Genomic DNA, 19,063 nt, shown 5'->3' on the forward strand with positions numbered 1-19,063 from the left:
GGTCCATCAACCTGGTTCAGCAGTGTTGACAAGACGCGCAACTCGACGATTCGGTCATTGCGCGTGTCCCCTCCACCCCGATGTCCGCGACACGATCATCCGAAGGCTCGCATCAACTCGGCCAACCCCTGCGCATTGGGTCAGGACAATAGTGCACCCCCGCCGTGCCCATGTTTACCATGTCCTCGTCGATCTTGAGCGACCGGCCGCGCACCGAGCGGCGGTCGTCGCGAGTACCGGGCGGGTTTGACCAAGAGGAGGATGACGACGACGTGGCATCCGTTGAGAGCGGCCACGATGATTCGCACCACACACCGGACAAGGACGAACCATCCTCGCTCCTGCCCGCATTCGGAGACCCCAGCAGTCTGCTGCAGCCCATTGACGAGCACACCAATCTCGATCTGCCGGCAAACCACACCTTCGACGAAAGTGAAATGAACAAGAAACTACAGGATCACGAGTCCAGCTTCCTGCCCGACCACTCTCCATTGGTGGAGCGGGACTCCCAGACGACTGGTGCAGACGACACGCACCTGTTCGGCGTTGTCAACGACAATGTCGCGGTGCGCAAGAAGCCACTTCCCATCCAGAGATCATACCCCTCTGAAGATACCGAAAACTACGCGGAAGCAAGGCCCGTCTCATCCCCAAAGACCCCACCCGGGGCTTACAAGACGCCTGCACCGGAACAGCAAGAGTTTCGTAACACGCGTGGGAGTGGCCGCTCGACGCCTCAACCGACATCCACCTCAGCGCTCGAGAGCATGTCCTCCTCTCCCACCGCCGCCGCCGCCGCCCGAACGCTTTCTCGCGTACAATCCCTTGCCACGATGGGGGGGTATGAGACCGCGAATGAGACGGCAGATCGGACCAGAAACGGCAAGACCTCAACCAACGTCGAGGGTGACAATGACGCCACCCCGCGGAAGAACGAGACACAGTATCTCGAGGTACCAGACGCTGCCGACGGCGTGCAAGAGGGTGCCGAAAACAAGCCTAAGCACCGACGGCCCGGGTATCTGCACAAAAGATCGTCCCAGGCCCGCCTGTCGTACGATTCGATGGCCAGCTCCAATACAGACGCTAGTGATGCAACGATTGGTGCTGATTTCGCTCTGCAGTCCGGTGGTGCACTGCCTGACTCGACCGACCGCCGCAAAGCCCGGAACACAATCTCGAGGCAAGCCAGTCTGGGAAGCATGATGTCTGGCATTTCAGGTATGAGCGACGATGAACCTCGGGCGCAGAGACAGGTCAGCACCAGTGACTTGGGTACCTTGCAAGAAGAAAGTCCCAATTCTAACAAGGCCGGAGGATACAATACGCCTCGCGCCTCGGTCTACAACTTCAATATGCCCAGCGACACAGTTATCGCGAATAACGTCCGCGACCTGGAGGTCCCGGGCACATTTGCACGGCAATACCGCCAAGAGCGAAGCATGTCGCCTGAAAAGAGCAACACAATCATTGGTCTGACACCAGGACCTAAGAGAGGCCTGACACTGAAGGAACACAGAAGCACGGTGGAAAAGCTGGGCAAGGAGAATTTCGACCTGAAGATGAAGATCCACTTCCTGGATCAGGCATTGCAGAAGCGGTCGGAAGACGGCATTAAGGAAATGATTACAGAAAATGTCCAGCTGAAGTCTGACCGACTGCGCTTAGAAAAGGATAATCATAATTTACGGAAGCAGGTTCGAGATCTGCAGAAGAAACTCGAGGAAACAAGCGGTGCTCGAGACTCGCCCAATGCCGACCAGGGATATGCGACAGATGAGGAAAGGAGTCCGACAGCGGAGGAGGAAGTCCTCTACCTCCGTGAGCGTGTCGAGGTCAACGAAATCGAGATCGAGAAACTCCGCCAAGAGAACATTGCGAAAGAAACCGAGAAGCGGCGACTAGCGGAGATGGTCAAGTCCCTGGGTGATACTCGCGCCGCTGCGTCCGACGTGGGCTCGAGAGAGGAACGCGATATGTGGAAGGACATGCTTGAAGCAGAGACCATCGCCCGCGAGCAGTCCGAGGAAGACAACAAGCGCCTCCGAGAAGAAATTGCCAAACTCAGGAACGACACCTTCGCATCCGGCAAATCTGGCTCACGCAAGATCAAGATTGGGGGCTCGGTTGTTTCGAGGTCTAGCAGTGTTGAAGCAACAACCGCCAAAGATGCAGAGATTGACAGGTTGAGACATGAAGTCTCGGAGCTGCAGAAGATGATCGGCGCGCAGGCCTCGACTTTGACTTCGCGGAACAAGGAGAAGGAGCGCTTGTACCAGGAGATTGAGGACCTCAAGCTTGGGCGGATGGGTGGACTGCGATCTGTGGCCGGTGACAGCATTCTTGATCGTTCAGCCTCCAGGGCGAGGTCTCATTCGCGCGCCAGCAACGGCACAAGGATGTCTCGGTTGAGCGATCAGGAACGGGAAACGCTCGAGACGAGGATCAACGAGCTACGTGACGAGGTGTCTCAGCTGAAACTTGAAAACCAGGATCTCCAAAGTCAATTCGATGAGGCACTTGCTGAGCTGGACGCGGTCGATGCTCAAGCCCAAGCAGATGCAGATCAGTTCAACGAAGAGCTTGCCCTCCTTACGCAAGAGCGAGATAATGCGCTGCGTGACGCTGAAGAACAAGATCATGCTTTCCAACAATTGAAGGCTGAAGCTCAGGAAGAGATTGACGGTCTGGGGGATGAGCTCGATGCCAAGGTCAAGGAATGCTCGGAGCTTGAGGAGGAGCTCAAGGCGCAGGTGGAGAATGTCAAAGCTCTGCAGGCTGAGATGCGATCCGCTGCCGAGGGTCTTGTGCGCCTCGAAGACGACGCACAGCAAAACCTGGCACGATATCAGTCGGTCAAGGGCGAGCTCGACGATGCTAACCGTGAGCTGGAGAGCCTTGAAAAGTCTCTCTCTGAGGCGGAGACCAAAGTACAACGCCTCACGGTCCAACAAGAGAGCAGTCATAATGAAATTGCCTTCCTCCGCGAAGAGCAAGACGCTGACAAGATCAAGATTGGCGACCTGGAGTCCCTGCTCAAGAAAGTCCACCTTAACCTGGAATCGGAACGAGACAAGAGCAGGGAACTCGAACGGCGGATCAACGAGGAACGTACACAACGCGACGCAGTGGCGAGTCAGGAGAAGCAGGAAGTGCAGCGCGTCATCAATGACCTCAACCGTGAAGCCTCGGGGGCCAAGGACGAACTTCGGAAAGTGCGCAAAGCATTGTCTGTTCGTGATATCGAGGCCAAGTCATACCAGGAACGGCTGTCCGAGCTGGAGGAGAGTCTGCGGAATATCATCGGGGATCCTAACAGTTCTAGGTCGAGCTTGATCAGCGCGGTGACCAAGATGCGGCGGGAGCTGGATCAGACTACCATGGATCTCCAATCTGTGCGGGCGAGGCTGGAGCAGACGGAGAATTTGCTCCAGGATCGTGACGCCTTGCTCGAATCTACGAGCCATGAGTGCAGAAAGTTGGCCGACGCATATGAGCGTGAAAAGGCGGGCAGACGTCAAGATAAGTTGGACTTTGAGAAGACCTACAAGGGTCATAACTCGACTACTCGTGCCCTGACGTCCGCGTCTGCCAGGATCGCGGAGCTGGAAGGACTGCGCCAGACCGACAGGAAGCGAATGACACAGATGGAGAATCAACTCAAAGAACAGTTGTCGGAGCGGAATCAGATTCTGCTGAACCTGTGGAAGAGGCTGTCTGCTATGTGTGGACCCGACTGGGCTCACAACAACAGTCTGATCAATGGCAACTTGCCCTCTCAGGAAGTCATTGGCAACATGCTCTTCTGGCCCGGGTTCAGCAGGAACCTGCTCTTGGCCGCCAAGCAGGTTGAGGGTACTCTGTCTACGTTCCGAGACAAGATCAAGCGTGTGGAGCGTGAGCTGTACAAAGAATACCAGGCGCTCGAGCAGACATTGGAAGTCCGAACCCGCAAGCTCGAGCGGATCGAGGAGAGCTGGGAACAGATGAAGATCAAGATGTCGGAAATGGAGACTCGAATGGACCACGCCCCTCGAACGCCCAAGTCAACCAGAACGCCAGAAATCAGCAAGCTCAAGGGCGAGAACAGGTTACTGAAGGCCGAGCTTCAGCTTCTCCAGCAGCAACAAGCGCACCATAACCTGCACCACCGACGGGACAGGAACGAGAGTCGAGCATCCGGTTACTCAGCCAGCATCATGTCGACCGAGGCACCCGGGCAGGTCGATGGCGCGGTGAACGGCTCTGCCGGTGTGCCGCCTCGCTCGTCAAGCATGAGGCGGAGTCGAGGCATGGAACTGCAGCGCCACCATTCCACGGGCATTGTGGAACACCTGGCCAGTATGGGTGGCGATGTGGGCTCGCTCCGGTCCAACTCGATTTCAAGCCGACACTCGGGCTACACCCAGCCGATGGATCGAGGCGGCCTCATGATCCCCGCCGGCCCGTTCAATGCGCCGGCCAACGGCAACTTTTCATTGCCGCCCCCACCGAGAGAGGCGCCTCCGGCGCCACCGAGCACAGCTTCAGGCTCGGATATCGCGAGTATCACGGCAGGAAGCGGCGGTGGTGGCCAAGGACAAGAAAAATGGATCCATCGCCTCCGAGAGCTTGAAAGACGGTTGAAGGCTGAGAGGGAAGCGCGACTGCTGGATCGAAGCGGCGCGAGAAAGCGTCTCGAAGAACGAGATGCGGTGAACGAAGAATTAAGGCGCGAATTAGAAAGGGAGAGAGTCCGAAAAGGTGATTTTGACGGGGCAGGGCCGCCGCCGCTGCAACTGCCCCCAGCACCACCAGGGTACAACGAGGCCGATCACCAACACCATGGCATGACGCCGGCGGAGCTCGAAGAGCAAGCTCCAGGGCCGAATATTGGGGTACCGAGGAAGCGCTAGATTCGCGTGGTGGACATTCCTTGGAAGTTGAAGCATTACTGGAATCCACCTAAGCAGGCCCGGATGGTCAAGGCGGCGAAGGACAGCGAGGGTTGATACGCTTTACTGTACTTGGTTTCTTGGAGCAGCCTTGGAAGACTTGGGTTTGCGTTTCAGGCTGTATACAAGTGTAACAGTATAGGTCGAGGCTCGGGGATGCTGAGTCGGGCTTCGCAGGAGTAGCAGTGTTATACTACTCGTACCGACATAATGCGCCATGGGCCTCGCTGAAGCCTGATTGAGCCTGCCAGTACTGCATACGGAGTACACGCTCCGTCAAAATGGGCAATTCCGTTGAGGTTCGAGTCGATTTGCCTGTTGCGTAGATGAGAGACGCTACCCTCTTGACTGCGCCGTGTGTTTTGCCTTGCCTTGACTTTACCGAGCATCGAGCCAAAAGCCCACGTGCTAATTAGTCCTTATACTCTTTTATTTAGTCACTTCTGCGGTTGGAGCTGACAAGCCGGGTCGACTGCGGCACCATCCACCGCGGAATGCCGGCTCGGACTCGGAGTTGTTGAGCTTCGGCTTCACAGCACGCACGCTCTCTCTCGGACGATCTTCTCAGAGCCGCCACGGTGAGCGCGTCGGTCCCGCTCTGACATACCCACTCGGAACCCCCCCTCTCTTCGCGGCGTTCATCTCCCGAATCAACTTCTCACCGGTCATTTTGTTCGTCACTCCACCTTGGGACCGCAGGGCTGCCCTCCCCCGTTCGCTCGCCTTCATGCTTGGTGCACTCTTTACTCGCAACCTCGAGGCTCTCAAGCGCCCTGTCATGGACACCGATGACACGGACGTCCAGGTCACCGAGACTCGATTACAATCTACTACGGCCGGCGGCGAGGCTTCCCACGGGCCGTCGAAGGCGGCTGTCAAGACCACCACCACCACCACCGAGGGGGCCAGTCCGGCCAGTGTGAGCACCGAGAATGACGAGGCTCAAGACAGCGACGCATCGGAAGAGCAGGACGGCGGTGAGGAGCAAGACGAGGAAGAGGATGACGACAGCGACGATGATGTGGACAAGTGAGTCTGCTCGCCGCCCCTATCTGAACTTCATCTTCTGTCCACCAGACGTGCTAACGATCTCTTACCACCCAGCTTCACCACTTCGGTAATTGTTACCGTCCACGTCGGCCCAAAGCGCAAATGCTTCTACCTCCACCGCACCCTCATCTGCGAACGGTCCCCTTTCATGGAGAAATGCCTGTCCAAAAACCGATTCAGTGAAGGAGACAAGAACGAACTATACCTGCCAGAGGACGACCCGAAGGCGTTTGCGATTGTGGTCGACTGGATTTACCGGGGCAAACTGCCGAGTCTGGTACCTGGCGTAGGTGGCGTGGACGTGCTCGACATGACGTCCGCCTATTGTATGGCGGACAAGTTCGGCATGGAGGAGCTGCAAAACGGCATCATCGACGCTGTCAGGGCCAGCCATCGTGTCGCCCACCAACATCACCTGCACACGCATGGACACAACCACACACACTGCACCATGAGTGGACACAGTAGCGGAAGCAGTAGAGACGCGAGCCGACTGGGTCTGATCTCGTCTCTGACATCTGGACCGGGGGACCGAGATACTTCGGCGGCCCCGACCTCCCCTGAGTCGACGCGACCGAACTATTCAGCCCTCGCCGTCTGCCACCTGACCGGTCCACCCAAATCACCCCTCAAGCGTTTCTTCATCGAGCAGCTTGTGTACCACATGATGACTTTCCCGCGGTGGTACCACAACGACTTCACCAAAAATCATCCGTCTTCGTCCAAGATGGCCACCAAAAGTCCCGCCGCAGCCGACGATCCACGTGCAGTGCGCGATCGGGAGAATTTCGACAAGCTTTTCGAAACCGCCGACTTGAGCCTGTTGATCATGCGGAAGATCTGGCAATGGCAAATCGAACGCTGGGGCGACCCGGCCCGCGATCGAGGATGCGCGTACCACGTGCACAGCAGCACTCAGTGCGAGTACAAGAAAGCGGGCATTGGCTCGACTTCGGGCATATCTGGCACCAAACCAAGCGTCAGAGGGGGCCTGAGTAGCAACCCGAACCACTCGACAACCCTGTTGCAGGGATTGGGCTCAACTTCACGGGCGCAGGCAAACTGGATGGGCGGATCGAGTGTGGCAACAACAGGGTTAATCGGTGGTTGGCATCCAGGGGTTGGTTGGTAGAGACAACCGACCGAGGAAAAACAAGAAGGAAGACAGGAGGAGGAAATATGACAATGTTGACTTTGAGGCTCTGGATCGCGATGAACTTGATGACTGGTACGAGCAGCTTATCGAGTCTGGCGTTGGAGATGCAGATGGTATCATGGCTGAGATCGTTTCGACAAAGCCGTCATGAATTTGGGGAGCATATGATGGCCGAAGTGAGCGCGCTTGAGGAGAAGTAGCAAGCTAAGACAGCAGCTCGGTCAGCCAATGGCGAATCGCGCGAGCAGGGAAATGAACGAACGAATCTCCTGGAAGGACACGACCGAGATCTCTCGGGGATATGGGGCGGAACTGGCTGTGATTGACAAGGAAGTCATTTCCAGCCGTGAGCGGCAGATGAAAGAAGTGCTGGCGAAGGAAATGGAACTGGTGTGGGCAAGGCTCGGCAGAAAGTTCTACGAGGCAAGCGAAGAGACGATGCGCAAACATGGCTTATCCATCGTCGACAGGCAAGGAACTGCCATCGAAAAGACGCTGCCTTCTTCGGCAGATCGAAAGTGCTCAAGGGAAATTGGACGACGAGGACGAGGACGACTGGCCCCAGACGGAACCGGCGACGAGTCCAGCACAACCCCAGAGGTGAGACTCCATCTTTGGCTCACGCATCTGAAGCGCCATCGATTTCAAGGCCTGCGATTGCTCTGGACGACATGGACTGCGAAGGCCCAACCTTTTCCCAGGAGAGGGTTTTGTTTCTTACAACACACAGGATTACGACGTCGCTCTCGAGGATAGCAGGGACCATATAGGTATGCATTGTAGCAGCATGTACGAGCGCCGGAGCTGGGAGTTTCTCTACAGGATATGGGCATTATTCGGTATGCATTGTTGTGTGTATGGCATTGCGAAAGTCGAGAATCGAAAGTCGAGAATCGAGAATCACGGCTTTATGAATGACGAGATTTGTGTTGATTGTCGACTGTTGAGCCTGAGATGGTTATGGTTTTCGTTGCAATGGTACCTAGGTATTCTAGGTACGTGCCTAGGAGTACAGAGTACAGAGTACGTTTTCGGTGTTGTCGCCTCGTCCTGTACTGTAGCCTCTCTAATAGCACGGAGTATGTATGTATGTATGTTCCATCCAGACTCGTATCACTGTCATCGTGCCATTCATCCATCCATCCACCTATCTACCCATTTACTTACACACGCGTACTGTACCACGTCCATGAATCGCGAGCCTCGGTACAGAGAGCTACAGTACGTAGCTGGTCGCCACGCTCAATGGTGACGATTCCTCTTCAGGCATAATCAACTAGAAAAGATCAACGGGGCGTCGCGCCAAGCAGACGGCTAAGCTCCCATCCAGGAAGTTAATCAACTGAGGTAAGGAGTAATTCATTAATTAGCCACCTACAGTAGCATATCGCTATCGAACGGCTTCGGCCCGAGCTTTGACACGTCCCCTCGCGACCCCCCTTTCCTTTGCTTTCCTTTTCCTATCGGGAGACCACGAAGAGAGCTCGACGGCGCATATGTAAATACTGTGTATATTTAATCTTTGTGCTCTTACGTTTATGTTTACGTTCATGGTAAAATGGTCGATCGTGATCACGTTGGCCGGTTCATGTCGGTAAATGACGAACGGACGGACGGACGGACTGCCTGACTGACTGACTGAGTGGTCTTCCTGGTCGAGCAGGGACGGTCCAACTGTTTTACTCCTTTTGGTAATTATCCATTGTTGAGATAAAGTCCGTGGGAGTCTTGTCTGGGCTGAGTGGACCGATCGGCGCGCTACCCTACGGCAAGGGACTCACGATTGAAGGGGCAGACGTATTGAAGAAAGGACAGATTGTCGGTACACAGGACTCAGCGTTGATCAGAACCCGCCCGACGACATGTCTCCGGCATTCGGCGAACGTACGCCTCTACTATGGCAGCCAGGCCCGAACCAGAACTACAACTCAACTCCGGCGCGCGACGATGACCCCTCCACCACTACCACCGTCGACCCGCACGCCCAGTTCTGCATGATGGTAGGTGTGCCATCGTTCGAACCGACGCCCGACGGGGCCAAAGTGGCACGGTCGCGCATCCCCGCGAAATCACTGTACGGGCGGGCGACGCGGCAACTGGCCAACCAGCGCTGGACATACTACGGCACGGCGTCGCTGTCCAACACGCTGCTCCTCAGCCAGGTGGTGCTGGGCGCGGCGCTGACGGCCCTCGGGGCCAGCGCGTCCAGCCACATCCTGATCACCGTGTTCGGCGCGCTCAACACCATCATCGCGGGCCTGGTCGCGTACCTGAAGAGCCGCGGCCAGCCCATGCGCGCCCGCATGTACCGCGACGATCTGGAGCGCGTGGTCGACGAGATCGAGAACAGCGAGGTCATGTGGTTGGGCATCAGTCGCGGCGTGCACGGCTACGAGGACATTGATACCGGTGGTGGGGGCCCCAACGGCAACGGGAAGGACGCCGCTGGGGCCGTGACTGTCAGGAGCGAGGTCGCCAGGTTGACCAGGCTGTATGATCGCGCGGTGCGCAACAACACGGTCAATAATCCCGACATGTACATGACTGGGGCGATCGATGGGGGACATTACAGCATTAGTGGTGGCACCGGTGGCGCGACGCTCAGGAGTCGTGTCGGGCCCGGTGCCGTGGCCGTGGGTCCCGTGGGTGGTCCTGTCCCCGTGGGCTTGGTTGCGCCTGTCGTGAGCCAGCCGGTCGCGCCGGCTCCGGTGGCTCCCGCGCCGGTGTTGCAGGAGGTGCATGATCCGGACGAGAGTCCGGCGACAGCCCCACCTAAGCCGAAGGAGGAGAAGAAGAAGAAGGATGGGGAGGAGGTTGCGAAACCGGAGGCGAGTAAGGAAGATGAAACGGACGGGAAGGGAAAAAGGAAGGACGAGGAAGGAGAAACGCTGTCGAAGGCCCCAACCGTTGCGGACAAGCCACTGGGCGATGGAGCGGCGGCTGAACCGAACACGCCGGCACCAGCACCAGCACCAGCACGTCAAGAACCAGACCATGACCCTGATGCCGAGCCTGCGAGCGACGTGAACGTGCCGTTGAAGAAGGTCGCTGGTGATGCTGCGGAAGGGGAGGCTGAATAGGGAGCCCAGAATGGGATGTAGATGTATGAATCAGCGCGCAGGACGAAGAAAGAAAAGCGCATAAAGAGGCGGACTGACTGCACTCTGGGCCAAGATGACAGATCAGAATTTTCGAGCATGTATTTATCGGGCCATACCATCATATACCCCTGTGCAGTTGCAGATACAGTAAGCTACTTCGATCGTGCAGAATCGAGGCATCGAGATGACGATGCGGAAGAACAGAGAGAGACATGATTATTGACTCGCTCCATGGACTGATTGTCTATTCAGCTCTGTCTGGATTGCCAGTTCACGCACATATACATATAGCCTCAATCGACCGCTGTCCACCTCCCATCCTCCCATCCCATCCGCGCACCAAGTCTTACTGGCATCACGACGATTCCACTCGTCCGTCCAGTTCAACCACTCGAGTGCCTCATCTTCAAGACCGGATCATACGCCTCGCGCCACTTGCGCGCGCCCAGCTCAGCGAATCCAACGCCGGCCTCCTTGATCTCGCTCGCCGGCTTGGACAGAATCTCCAGCGTCTTCTCCGTATATTCGTCCAGCTCCATCGGCGTGATCAGCTTGTCCAGACGATTCGCGGCGTCGAGATCCGTGCGCACATACGGCGGGGCAATCTCAATGACATTGACGTTCGTGCCCGCAAGACTCTCCCTCAACCCGACGAGGAAGGCATGCACGCCCGCCTTGGTCGGACAGTAGACCGGGAATAAAGCCATCGGCACGAATCCCAGGCCCGAGGACGTGATCAGGAAGTTCGCCTCCCGCTTCAGCGACAACAAATGGGGCACGAAATGGCGGGCGAGAATGATCGGCGCCGTCAGATTGGTGTTCAACTCGGTGACGATCTTTTCGTCGGAGAAGCCGTCCAGCGACTTGAAGTCCCCCTGGTACTGGATGCCAGAGTTGACCCACACGGTGTCGATGTCCGGGTACTTGGTGAGGATGGTCCGCACGTGGCCCGCAAGACCGGCGATGTCGCTGTTGTCCATGGTGTAGGTCTCGAGACCGGGCAACTCTGCAGCCAGCGCCGCGAGCCGGGCGGAGCGGCGGCCCGTGGTGATGACTCTTTTGCCCATCTTGTGGAAGGCCCGGGTGAAGGACTCGCCTATCCCGCCGGTGCCGCCGAAGATGAGGATCGTGGACATGGAGGACGTCATGTTGGGTGCTCTCAGGGATCTTGAGGATACACAGACTGAGGAGGGAACGATCAAGACGCGAGTTCCCCTGATCTAAAAGCCATCGGACGCACCATCTTTATATATCTTTCCACGACTTCGCCCTTCGGCCTGCCATCCGGAGCTTTGCTGGCGTGTGTCTCTGACGACAACGACCTCTTCCCGAGGACCTTCGTTGCAGCATAACCAGGATTTGACTCCATAACCCCCGGGTCCACCGCCACCGGAAGCGGCAATAGATGGAGATACCGGAGCGACCAACTCGCCCGTTTTGGCAATGGTTACGTGCTGCTCCATCCCGGTCGACCACATTGACCCATCGGCGTGGCGTATGTAGAGCTGGACGGGGCTTTATCCTGCTCGACGGCGCCTCCTCTTCTCTCGCAGCTGCACGTGTCGGAGTTTGTAGGCGGAGTGTCGGTGTTGGTATGTCTACGAATTCACTCCATCAGTCGTAGCTGGTCATGTTGGGGCTTCACAGACACTTCGTATGCTGAGTGAATGCCCCGTGTCTCGGGCGATAGGACGGATGCCATGACTGGCGCCTTCAAACTCGACCTCGTGCGGCCGTCAGAGTCATCGCCCAGAATCATTTGCTCGGTCACTACCGAAGTCACTGGCATCAGCGTGGATGACCTTCGCGTTAGAGAGCCCCAGGACGATACAATGCCAGATAGCCGTCCGGTTGTCACTAACCATGAATTCCATGATATATACGGCCGTGGCCCTGTCCAAGTCGGCTCAGCAATACCGGGTGGTATGCAGAAGCCCAACACAGCGTATCTCAGCAAACGGACACGGACACGTTACTCACAGTATGAGCGTTTCTCTACCTCCCCCAGGAGCCTCGATCCTCGCCATTACCCAAACAGCCATCGACGTGTTCTTGCAGTCGAAGCGAGACGACGGCCTCATCCGAAGCTTGACCTACTGGCCAAGTCGCGAACGGCTACACCGCGATGGCCCTGCACGATACCTGGGCCAACAAGCCGACCAACGTCGACATCCTTGACGAGCTGATCGGCAAAGTCGAGACCGACCGACTGGACTGCATCAACGACATGAACGACGACTCGATGTGGTGGGTCAGTGTGCCCTCGACATGTTCGACCTGGCCCTGAGGCCAGCCCAAGTACGTGAACATGTCCAAGATGACCATCTGGGAGCACGTCACGCCCTACGTGATCCCGCACGGCAGATATAATCAACAACAACAACATCGACATGGAAGGCGAGGTCATCTGGTCCAACAGGACGACCGAGACCCCAGTCAACGCCGTCACCACGAAATCTGTACGCCGAACTATCGGCCCGACTATCGAGAAGCTTAAGGCACCAGCCGGACGAACATATTATGTACCGCACCACGTACCTCTCCTCGGCGATGACCGTCCTTGTCGTGGGTCCTGCGCGCCCTGTTCGACCACGCAAGAACACCTCGTCTTGGACCACATCGACCTGCAATCTCAGCAGGCCTACACCTGGACGGTTCACCTACACCAAGGGGCTGAGCCATCGCCGTGTCCCTCGCATTTTACAACGCCATGCGCGCCACCACCACCACCACCACCACCACCACCACCACGACACGCCTTGACCTCATCCACGCGCAGACCGCACAAGCGTACCTCGACCTTGCCCTCTCGTGCAACATGGCATCCTCGGCCATGACGCGCGTCGGCACGCTCACCGGGCCGGGCGCATATCCCGGCACAGGCGCGGGTCGGCAGAGAAAGCAAGCCTACGAGAACGACGACGGCGTCGGGTTCAAGGCCATCCTGCCACGCAGTCTGACCGAGCTGTATGGCCGCGTGGTGACTGTATGGACATGGACATGGACATGGACATGCAGAACCGACTCCTCGCGTTCATCAACCGCCAGTACCGCAGCCTCCAGGACAACCGACACAAATGGCAAAGGCCAGTATGATGGATCGTGCACGACCGTGGTGGGCCGGGCCCATGGATCTGCCGACCAGTCATTCAGTCAATTGGTAGTCAGCTTGCCGCTCTGCATGTCATGTCATGGCTGCGATTCATGCCGTCTGACAGAGTAAGGGGGTGAGTAAGTGAGGTAGTGAAGAGGTGAAGAGGTTCAGTCACTTTTCTTTCACGCTAACAGTATACACGAGCACGAGCGTGAACTCTTGCCAAAGCATCGTTCTTGGACCCCGTGCATTGCACTCTGTACTTACCCACCGGATTTGAGACTTAATAACGTTCAAAGTACTGTTCATATGACAATCAACCACATACTGTCGACTGAGTGAGCAGTATAAGTAACGAACCACCTGTAGGTCAAGCGAGTTGTTATACTCCCAGTTCATCGCCGCGGCTCCCGGCCACAAGTTGATAAAGGTTTACGTCGATGATCAGCGGCGGATATCCGGCGCCACGCTCGAACTCCCGTGCACAGACATGTCACCCGTATGCTCTGGCCTACGCCTACCTTCGGCCAGCACCATCTGGCCAGAAAAGCTCTGCACTCGTTCCTACCTTGGTGACTGTTGGAAGTCTGAAAAGCAATGTAGCCTCGAACACACTAAACGACAAGGACAGATTTCAAAGGGTGATGCAAGCATGGAACATTTATTCGTCTGGTAATCTCCGGACCACATCTGACGACGCCGCCCAGAACTTGACTCTCGCGGTTGCTGGTCAGCAGTGTATGTACAACCCAGAAGTGGCCCAGAGAAGCGGATCGCTCAACCGTTCCATGGACATCATTGCCAGGGATTTTTTTCTCTCTTCCTCTACTACTCTGCCGAACCCTTCACCAGGGCTCCTACTTCTTCCCCCATCCTGCCCTCACAGGTGCTCCTCCTCGTATTGCCTTCACAACTCATGAACGCCCTCTCCGCGACGTTGACGAAGGTCCGAGCCACACAGCCTAGGCTGGGAGCTTTCCAATGGAAAGTTTGACTTGCATCGGACTCGATGTGTGCGCTTGTGGCTGGTGGTTGACCTGCCGTTGGTCTGATTGTGACTCTAGGCCGACGTGGTGTCAATGTTGTTCGCGCGGAACAAGGAAAATGAAAAACTCTCCTCTCCCACACTCATACAACGAGTTTCTCTCCTCATCACCGCCTTCTTCATTTCTTCACCTATCTCCGTCTCTTCTCTACAACGACAACCCTCCTCTTCTCCTCGTTGTGGCTGCTACTCTTCGACTTGGGCGCGGCGGCAGCTCTTCTCTCCGCCTCCTTGCGCGCACGAGCACGGTGTTCCCTCTCATCTTCACTCGATTCTTCTGAGCTGTCATTTGAATCGCACTCCGAGGAGCTGGAGCTCCATCCTCCACATCGCTTGCCGCCACAGTCGAGCTTGACGCGTTGGCCTGAGCGGGTGACGCCGTAGCGTTCGCAGCGGCAGCTGTGATCACTGGCGGATGACATGCTTGAGGGCGACGAGCGGGAGAAGGCGGTGCCAGAGGAGGCACTGCTGTCGGAGAGCTCAGATGGCGAGGCAGATGACTCGGAGATGCGATAGCCAGCGAAGCGTTCTTCGAGGTCATCCACGGGGGAAGTCTCGTAGTCGGCTTCACGGAGTTGACGGGAGGCGTAAGGCTTGCTTGGCTTCGGGTGTTGGATCTTGCCCGGGGAAAGGGCACGGCCTTGGGGGATGTCGCGGCTGTGGCGGGAGGTGGCGACGTCAGTCTTGACGGTGGGTCGCGAGGGCTTGCTGTCCTTGTCGCCACCCGGGACATCGATGATGTTGAGCTTGCGGCCAGTGGTCTTCTCAGTCACGAATTCCTTGGCGGGGTCGTGGGAAACGTGATAGCCGTCAACGATGTAGTAGTACCAGTAGCGGGACCCGAGCTTCAGGGCATTGGAACCTGAGAAGCGAAAGTTGCCTTTCCAAGAACCGGGCTTGGCAGCGGGATCCTTGACCTCGGACAAGGGAAGTTGAGCCTTGTAGTTGTCCCATGAGCCGAGCAAGTGGACGGTGCGGACGTTGGGAGAGGTACGGAGGGTGAATGAGAGCTGGACAGCTGGTGACGACATTTTGATGTTTTTTGCCTTTGGTTTTTGATTTGGATCTGGGGATGATTAGGTATGTCTGTGCATCGAGTCAGTTCTGGATGCGAAGACTTTTTGCTGGATACATGAGAAGACTCACTTGCACTCAAAAAAAGCGGCGTCGTTGAGACTTTTGGGTTCGTCGAAATGCGTGAGGTATCGTTAGGCTGCTGTAGAGCTGTTTGTCGTAAAGAAAGGCGGCTTCGATTAAAACAGATAGTGATGCTTCGCGAATGCTGGAGAGAAAATCAGGGTCGATGTATGCAGATCAAGGAGAACCAAGATCAATGTCCACGTGTGGGTTGGTGATTGCCGTATAGATCAGAGATCTGGAACGGGCAGAGCTTCCGGCACAGATACGAGTATCTAGGAAGGTTTGAGAAAGATGCGATTAGAGCGTGCGAGGATTGACCGGCAATCGTGACGACACAGCGTGGATTGTTGATAGAGGTAGTGACACTTGATGCTGAAGCCAAGAAGATGTCGACTGTTGTTGAGCCGTGGTGGGCGCGGCTGGTGTTGGTTGCAAGTTGCGACAGTTGAACACTACTGTGGAAGTAGTGTCGGGATCTTCGATTAGCTTTGGTTGAATCAACTGAGGAATGGACAATGCAAGTTGTTGACAACAACGATGACTGATGCTTGACAAAGATTAAGTTGTTGAAAGGGCACAGCAAGTTAGGCCTGCGGTTTGTTGGACAGCGAGAGCTATTAGGTATGGGCTGGAAAGAATGATCGTTGACCGGCAACGATGATGGTTTCCTTCAAAGTGATTGATGAAAAGTCTTCTTCGAAAGGCACCTCTGCAAAGATGGTGTTGGAGTCGGAGAGGCAGCAAGTATGAGCACAGCTCGTAATGCCGCAAGTCGTCGGAGGTTGGTGGTTGATATTGAAATTATCGAGCGACGGTGAGTTGACGTCTTTGACAAGATCAATAGTGTACCAGACACTATCTCTTTGCAGAATTAGGAGTAACAACAAAAAAAGAATCTTCAAGAATAGCTCTCAAACCGCACGACCAGAATTAACAAGACTTGCTTGCGTGAAGGAAGAAAGGAAAGCAGACGCAAGAACGGGAAGGGGATGGCAATATTTAGATACGGCAGCATGGTGGAGAGGTTGCCATAGGCATGACCGGTGTGGTCGCAGGCAATAGTGTCGACAGTCCCTTCTTGCCGTGGCAGCCATTGCTCGGGTTGGCCACATGGGAAGATGTGTGTGATGCCGCAATGCAGAAGGACAAGTAGGATGCGAAGCCAGGCCAGTGAGATGCCAGAAATCGAAGTGAGGGGAGAGTGAGGGCGCTTAGAGCGACCAGTGCTCGCCAGGAACGATCGACGCGCCATCCGCATAGGGAATGGTGCAAGTGGGAGATGGAGAGCGGCACACCTGGACCTGCGAAGCTGGGCGGCTATGCAGGTGTTGATTGGAGTGACGCTCTCCCGCTCTGCCAATCAGTCCATCGTCGATGCACCTAAGAATAGACGGCACTCGGCACGGCGGTCGTCGTCCCCTCTTCCATCAGCCATCGTCCACTCCCTCAATACCGGTAACCCATCATCTCATTCAATCTAGCGCTTCGACGTGATAATGGAAGAGCCTGCATGCAGCAGATGCACAATGCATCGCTCTCGCCCTTGGCTAAAGCACTCATGGTGTGCATGAACTATTGAGATCGAGGCGCTCGGATTGCGGGACGAGGACAGAAGGCCCATGTTTTGAGCGAGTAAGTCAACTTCAATAGGCGTATAGTATTCCATTCCAACCAAACAGTGCATAATGTGGCACCACAGAAGAAGTGTCCTACAAAGTCATTGGAACAGTGTCAACGTCATCTGTACATAACCGCCGCGGCCCATGCCGACCATCCTGGCTGGGCGTTACTGTAAAGGGTCAATTTCTTACACAACCGACAGCGTGCCTGCCCACCAACAGCAAACTAGACTTTCCCCCGCCTTAAGACTGTGAGAGAAGACCTATCTAGAACCACTCCTTGGCGAGCCAGCGGTTGAAGAACTCCAGGCTTGCTTCGGGTTGGTCGAGAGGAACCATGTGACCACCTGCATGGATTCTCATGAATGTGAAGTTTCCATGGGACTTGACTTCACCAATCTTCCGCCCATTGCCGTCCAAGCGAAGGTCCTCCATCTCGACCGCGGCAAATTTCTTGTGATCGGGGTACTCAAGCGCTTCCGCCCATGCCTTGTTGCCGAGCCAGTTGCAAATGAAGTCTGCATCGCCAGCGTAGATAAGCACGGGGATCTTCTCGATGATGCCTGGAACCAATCGGTGGAAAGGCTGCATCCAGTCACCCTGGAACAGGAAGTTGCGGTTGATATCGAAGTTGCAGGAATCGTACCCATCAACCTCCACGCCAAGGGCTTTCATCACCGACTTCTGGTTGAGCCATTTGCTGATCCAGCCCAACTCGGGATAACACAAGTTGCTGCTGTCCTTGCACTTGCCGCGCACATCGTACACGTTTTGACCTGTGCGCTGATAGGGTGCAAGCAAGGCGTTGTTGCAGTAGATGCTGGCTGGAACACACGACCACACGCTCTCGCTGTTGTAGCAGTTTTCAATCAGAGACTGGCAGCGCGGAAGCGCATTGTCCATGGCCTGGCAGGATTGTGGGTCAAGGACGGCTGGCCAGCCACCATCGCCGCAAGCCATGGGTCGGTAGTACTCGTATTGGGTGTATCCATCGGTAAGGCCGTTTCCAATCAGAACTGACTTGATGTTGATATTGGTCTTTTTGTGGGACAGGATCTCTGACGTGAAGACTGGGATGTAGTGTCCAGCATAAGACTCTCCGGCAATGTGGAAATCTTGCTTGGCGTACTCCGGGAATTGTTCAAAGAAGAGGGTAAGCAGGGCATAGACGTCCTTACCAGCAGCCACCGTGTTGGAGACGCTGGAGCTGGAATACGAATATCCGACATTGACGGGCTGATCCAAGAATATGACGCTGGCATTATCATTCCAAGAATATGGGTTGGGGACGAGTTGAAGCTTCTCGTTGATGCGCGAAGGGCCCAGCTCGAGGAAGAGGCCAGTCAGCGAAGAGCAGCCAGGACCTCCGTTGAGCCACAAGACAACTGGATCATTCTTCGGATCATTCCTTGACTCGAAGAACCAGTAAAACAAGTGTTTGTCGTTCTCGTTGTCATCCAGATAACCCGAGTATTGCTTGACGCCAGGGTCCACACCCAACTCGCTGGGATCAACCTTCTTGACGCGGAGATCGTATGTGTCCAGCTTCCCGTCGAGGTAGCGCTCTTGCTCGCCGTTGGCGTTCTCCACCCAAACACCTTGGACGTCTCCTCCACGGACAATGTGATCCCACTCATGGTCTGGGCGACGAGTGTGCTTCTTCGGCAGGGAGAAGAAGCTAGCGGCGCTCATATCTTCGGGATACAGTGCGGCGACCTCATCCCAAATTGCCGCGGCTTCCGCTGTGAGACCTCGAAGGGCATCCTTTAGATGATGAAGTTGGCTATCGAGGACGTTTTTGGCTTCCGCAGGGAGGGACTTTGGAAGCTGCAAAGGCTGCTGTTGGGGAGCAATCGCAGCAGAGGCGACTCCCGCCAACAGAGCGGCGCTGAGAGCTCTCATGGCGAAGGTTGAGGTTCGATCG

General features: G+C 56.0%; 8 protein-coding genes across 8 annotated transcripts; 5 read left to right on the plus strand and 3 right to left on the minus strand.

Annotated features, from left to right (window-relative positions):
- Positions 1–179: 179 nt before the first annotated feature.
- On the plus strand, positions 180–4,895 carry G647_01929 (uncharacterized protein; the record flags this gene model as incomplete). Its single annotated transcript, XM_008725328.1, has 1 exon — positions 180–4,895. One exon carries the CDS (start codon positions 180–182, stop codon positions 4,893–4,895), a length of 4,716 nt encoding a protein of 1,571 aa, XP_008723550.1.
- Positions 4,896–5,661: 766 nt separating this feature from the next.
- Positions 5,662–7,116, plus strand: G647_01930 (uncharacterized protein; the record flags this gene model as incomplete). The annotated part of the gene is made up of 2 exons (XM_008725329.1): positions 5,662–5,963; positions 6,012–7,116. 2 exons carry the CDS (start codon positions 5,662–5,664, stop codon positions 7,114–7,116), a joined length of 1,407 nt encoding a protein of 468 aa, XP_008723551.1.
- A 1,886-nt stretch (positions 7,117–9,002) lies between these two features.
- Positions 9,003–10,220, plus strand: G647_01931 (uncharacterized protein; the record flags this gene model as incomplete). Its single annotated transcript, XM_008725330.1, has 1 exon — positions 9,003–10,220. One exon carries the CDS (start codon positions 9,003–9,005, stop codon positions 10,218–10,220), a length of 1,218 nt encoding a protein of 405 aa, XP_008723552.1.
- A 404-nt stretch (positions 10,221–10,624) lies between these two features.
- G647_01932 (uncharacterized protein) lies at positions 10,625–11,389 on the minus strand (the record flags this gene model as incomplete). The annotated part of the gene is made up of 1 exon (XM_008725331.1): positions 10,625–11,389. The coding sequence occupies one exon, from the start codon at positions 11,387–11,389 to the stop codon at positions 10,625–10,627; it is 765 nt and encodes a 254-aa protein (XP_008723553.1).
- A 977-nt stretch (positions 11,390–12,366) lies between these two features.
- On the plus strand, positions 12,367–12,738 carry G647_01933 (uncharacterized protein; the record flags this gene model as incomplete). Its single annotated transcript, XM_008725332.1, has 2 exons — positions 12,367–12,492; positions 12,541–12,738. 2 exons carry the CDS (start codon positions 12,367–12,369, stop codon positions 12,736–12,738), a joined length of 324 nt encoding a protein of 107 aa, XP_008723554.1.
- Positions 12,739–12,951: 213 nt separating this feature from the next.
- On the plus strand, positions 12,952–13,337 carry G647_01934 (uncharacterized protein; the record flags this gene model as incomplete). Its single annotated transcript, XM_008725333.1, has 2 exons — positions 12,952–13,227; positions 13,260–13,337. The coding sequence occupies 2 exons, from the start codon at positions 12,952–12,954 to the stop codon at positions 13,335–13,337; spliced, it is 354 nt and encodes a 117-aa protein (XP_008723555.1).
- A 1,174-nt stretch (positions 13,338–14,511) lies between these two features.
- G647_01935 (uncharacterized protein) lies at positions 14,512–15,411 on the minus strand (the record flags this gene model as incomplete). The annotated part of the gene is made up of 1 exon (XM_008725334.1): positions 14,512–15,411. One exon carries the CDS (start codon positions 15,409–15,411, stop codon positions 14,512–14,514), a length of 900 nt encoding a protein of 299 aa, XP_008723556.1.
- A 1,995-nt stretch (positions 15,412–17,406) lies between these two features.
- Positions 17,407–19,041, minus strand: G647_01936 (uncharacterized protein; the record flags this gene model as incomplete). Its single annotated transcript, XM_008725335.1, has 1 exon — positions 17,407–19,041. One exon carries the CDS (start codon positions 19,039–19,041, stop codon positions 17,407–17,409), a length of 1,635 nt encoding a protein of 544 aa, XP_008723557.1.
- Positions 19,042–19,063: the final 22 nt, after the last annotated feature.

The sequence above is a fragment of the Cladophialophora carrionii genome (assembly GCF_000365165.1).
Source record: "Cladophialophora carrionii CBS 160.54 unplaced genomic scaffold supercont1.1, whole genome shotgun sequence".
In the NCBI taxonomy this organism is placed as follows: domain Eukaryota; kingdom Fungi; phylum Ascomycota; class Eurotiomycetes; order Chaetothyriales; family Herpotrichiellaceae; genus Cladophialophora; species Cladophialophora carrionii.